General features: G+C 39.1%; 1 protein-coding gene across 1 annotated transcript; it reads left to right on the top strand.

Moving 5' to 3' along the window:
* Nucleotides 1-1,425: 1,425 nt before the first annotated feature.
* LOC139721273 (uncharacterized) lies at nt 1,426-2,758 on the top strand. The gene is made up of 2 exons (XM_071632595.1): nt 1,426-1,712; nt 2,068-2,758. Exons 1-2 carry the CDS (start codon nt 1,426-1,428, stop codon nt 2,756-2,758), a joined length of 978 nt encoding a protein of 325 aa, XP_071488696.1.

Here is a 2,758-nt window from a genome sequence, read left to right as displayed (position 1 = left end):
TAAAGAATATTTTTGGAGGCACCGAGGCTTAGAGTTGTAACGAGAATACTTTAAATGGAGTTTATACCTGTATATATATATATATATATATATATATATATATATATAGTTAACAACAAAATTATTCATACCCTGAGAAATTATTAGTTTTGAGCAGATTTCTTACAAGTGAATGATGGAGTGATTAACTTTTTACTCTTATTTGTCCTCTATAAATTGACATTAATTACAGTTTCACATCATTTGCATAACAATAGAAATGTTAAGATATAACACCCAATCACATCACTTAATCCTTTACTTGTGAGAAATCTGCTCAAAACTAAAAATTTCCCAGGGGTATGAATAATGTTGTTGTTAACTGTATATATATCTCTATATACATATTTCGGGTCTGATACTTTAATAAAAGAAGGGAAAAGTGATAGGCGAGAAGTCGTGTGGTTGATGTGATGTTGCGGAGGGATCCTACACTGACCGTACGCAGCTGCAGCCAACGATGTCAGTATTGCTTATTTATGTCGCTTTTTTCTTGTGCGAAATTGTTACAATTCACAGAGTGACGTTACGAAGCAGCACACAATGTCATCATTGCTTTGTTATGTCACAATTGTTGTTTTTTTTTCTCGAAATTGTACATTTCATAGAGTGACGTTTCGGAGCAGTGCGCGATGTCAGAAGTGCTTTGTTATGTCACAATTGTTTTATTCGAAATTGTAACATTTCACAGAGCAGTGCGCGATGTCATCATTGCTTTGTTATGTCACAATTGTATTGTTCGAAATGGTAACATTTCACAGAGTGACGTTACGAAGCAGTGCGCGATGTCATCATTGCTTTGTTATGTCACAATTGTTTTGTTCGTAATGGTAACATTTCACAGAGTGACGTTTTGAAGCAGCGCACGATGTCACCATTGCTTTATTATGTCACAATTGTTTTGTTCGAAATTGTAACATTTCACAGAATGACGTTACGAAGCAGCGCACGATGTCATCATTGCTTTGTTATGTCACAATTGTGTTCGAAATGGTAACATTTCGCAGACTGACGTTACAAACCAGTGCGCGATGTCAGAAGTGATATGTGACGTCATAGCTTTTTGTTAGAAATTGTTACATTCTTTTCACATAGTGATGGTATACGAAGCAGCGCACGATGTCTCGCTTTGTGATGTCACGATCGCTTTATGACATCATTTTTTATAGTAAAGTGTATTATACTCTTTACAAAATATCGTCATAAAGTGACGAGATTTTGCAAATGGTGTGCCATGGAGTGACAAACATGCCAACATTCTGACATACCATGATCAGGTGAATCAAAATCAGTCTTTAAAAAAATATATTGATTTGAGCAACGTTATCGATGAAATGTGTGTATCTGCTTTCCATAACCCGCTAGCCATCCTTTCGGAGAAATAAAATGGCCACTGACGCAGAAGCTACATACGACGAACCAGCACGGGTTATCATGTGGTGCTCTCCCCGGTCGGTGTCGACAGGAATGACAAAATGCTTGAGTTTTGTTGACGGTGCAGAAGTCTGGCTGGAGCCGTACGTTATTTCCAGGATTGCCAGAGAAATTTGTGAAGGTTATCTTTCCGTCCCGCTTCCTGCTGATATTGATGGTAACGAGGAGATCTACGTTGAAACAGCAAAGAACTTAAATTTGGGTGTTGACACAAAGTCCTTCAAGCTCGACCTGCTGTCGTAAGTGTCATGTTTACAAACAAATCATTACCGTATGATAGTAGGTGTATGTCCTACTTGTCTCAGAATTGTGTAGAGCCTAATGTACATTAAGGGACATTTTTGAAAGTAGAAATATAGGAATGGGAAAAATGTTTTGTATTACAACTTGGTCCGCTTATGCTAAAACAATCTCAAATGTTTGCACAACTTACACGACTTTACAATTACACTCAAAGAAAATGATTGTTCCATTCTTTGTACCCACAGTCTGAGGTGTATTACTTCATAATAATATTAGAAATTCAAGGCGTACACAAAAATATATAGAAACTAGAAAACTCATCAATCATTATCTCTATCCTCATATCCATAGACCTGCTAAACTGAAGCAAATATTCGACTCGATTCCTCCAACCAAGAAATTTGTCTTCATCAAAGACATGGCCTTCGGCATGCCACCAAGCCGATACAAGTACCTGCCTGATCCATCCAGTGGTTTTCGACATTGCTTCCTCATACGACATCCTGTGAAGACGTACAAATCTTTTAGGAAAACACTGCTGAAAACAGTAGAGGGATCAGATCCCGATCAAGTACTATGGAATATGACGAAACCGGACCCAGAAACCTTCAATGTTATGAATTATGCACCGGCACCCGAGGAAGGAACGCTTTACTTTTTCAAGGCAATCCACGAATTATGGTGCCACATTCGAGAAAACGTCGATGACAACCCGGTCATTGTCGACATCGATGAACTCGTGGATGATCCGGCAACATTACTTCCACTGCTCTTCCGGGCACTGGGTATTCCGTACTCAGAGGATTACGTAACTTGGGACGCCTCATCCGATGTGGTCCGTACGTGGCAGAATGTCTGTTCAAATGTACTTGAGGCTCCACGCTATAATGTGTGGTTTGCCAATGCCTTTAAGAGTACTTGTTTCAAACCTTCTCCCACTTCCGCTTCTCTTGACGGGGCGACAAAGGATATCAGGGAGGTTGCCGAGAAAGAAATGCCGTACTACGAGGAAATGTACAAGTTTAGAATAACCCCTTCGTAA

This window comes from Diadema antillarum, unplaced genomic scaffold (genome assembly GCF_040938485.1).
Source record: "Diadema antillarum isolate AM-2024a unplaced genomic scaffold, OU_Dant_1.0 scf00000141, whole genome shotgun sequence".
NCBI lineage: Eukaryota > Metazoa > Echinodermata > Echinoidea > Diadematoida > Diadematidae > Diadema > Diadema antillarum.
Note: the sequence above shows the minus strand (reverse complement) of the source record. Positions and strands in the feature narration are given on the sequence as shown.

What these genes read in the sequence shown, in the direction of transcription:
- LOC139721273 (XM_071632595.1), top strand. Translation starts at nt 1,426, where the DNA reads ATGGCCACTGACGCAGAAGCTACATACGACGAACCAGCACGGGTTATC. An exon ending in TTCAAGCTCGACCTGCTGTC is followed by an intron (nt 1,713 to 2,067) that starts GTAAGTGTCATG and finishes TCATATCCATAG; the next exon opens with ACCTGCTAAACTGAAGCAAA.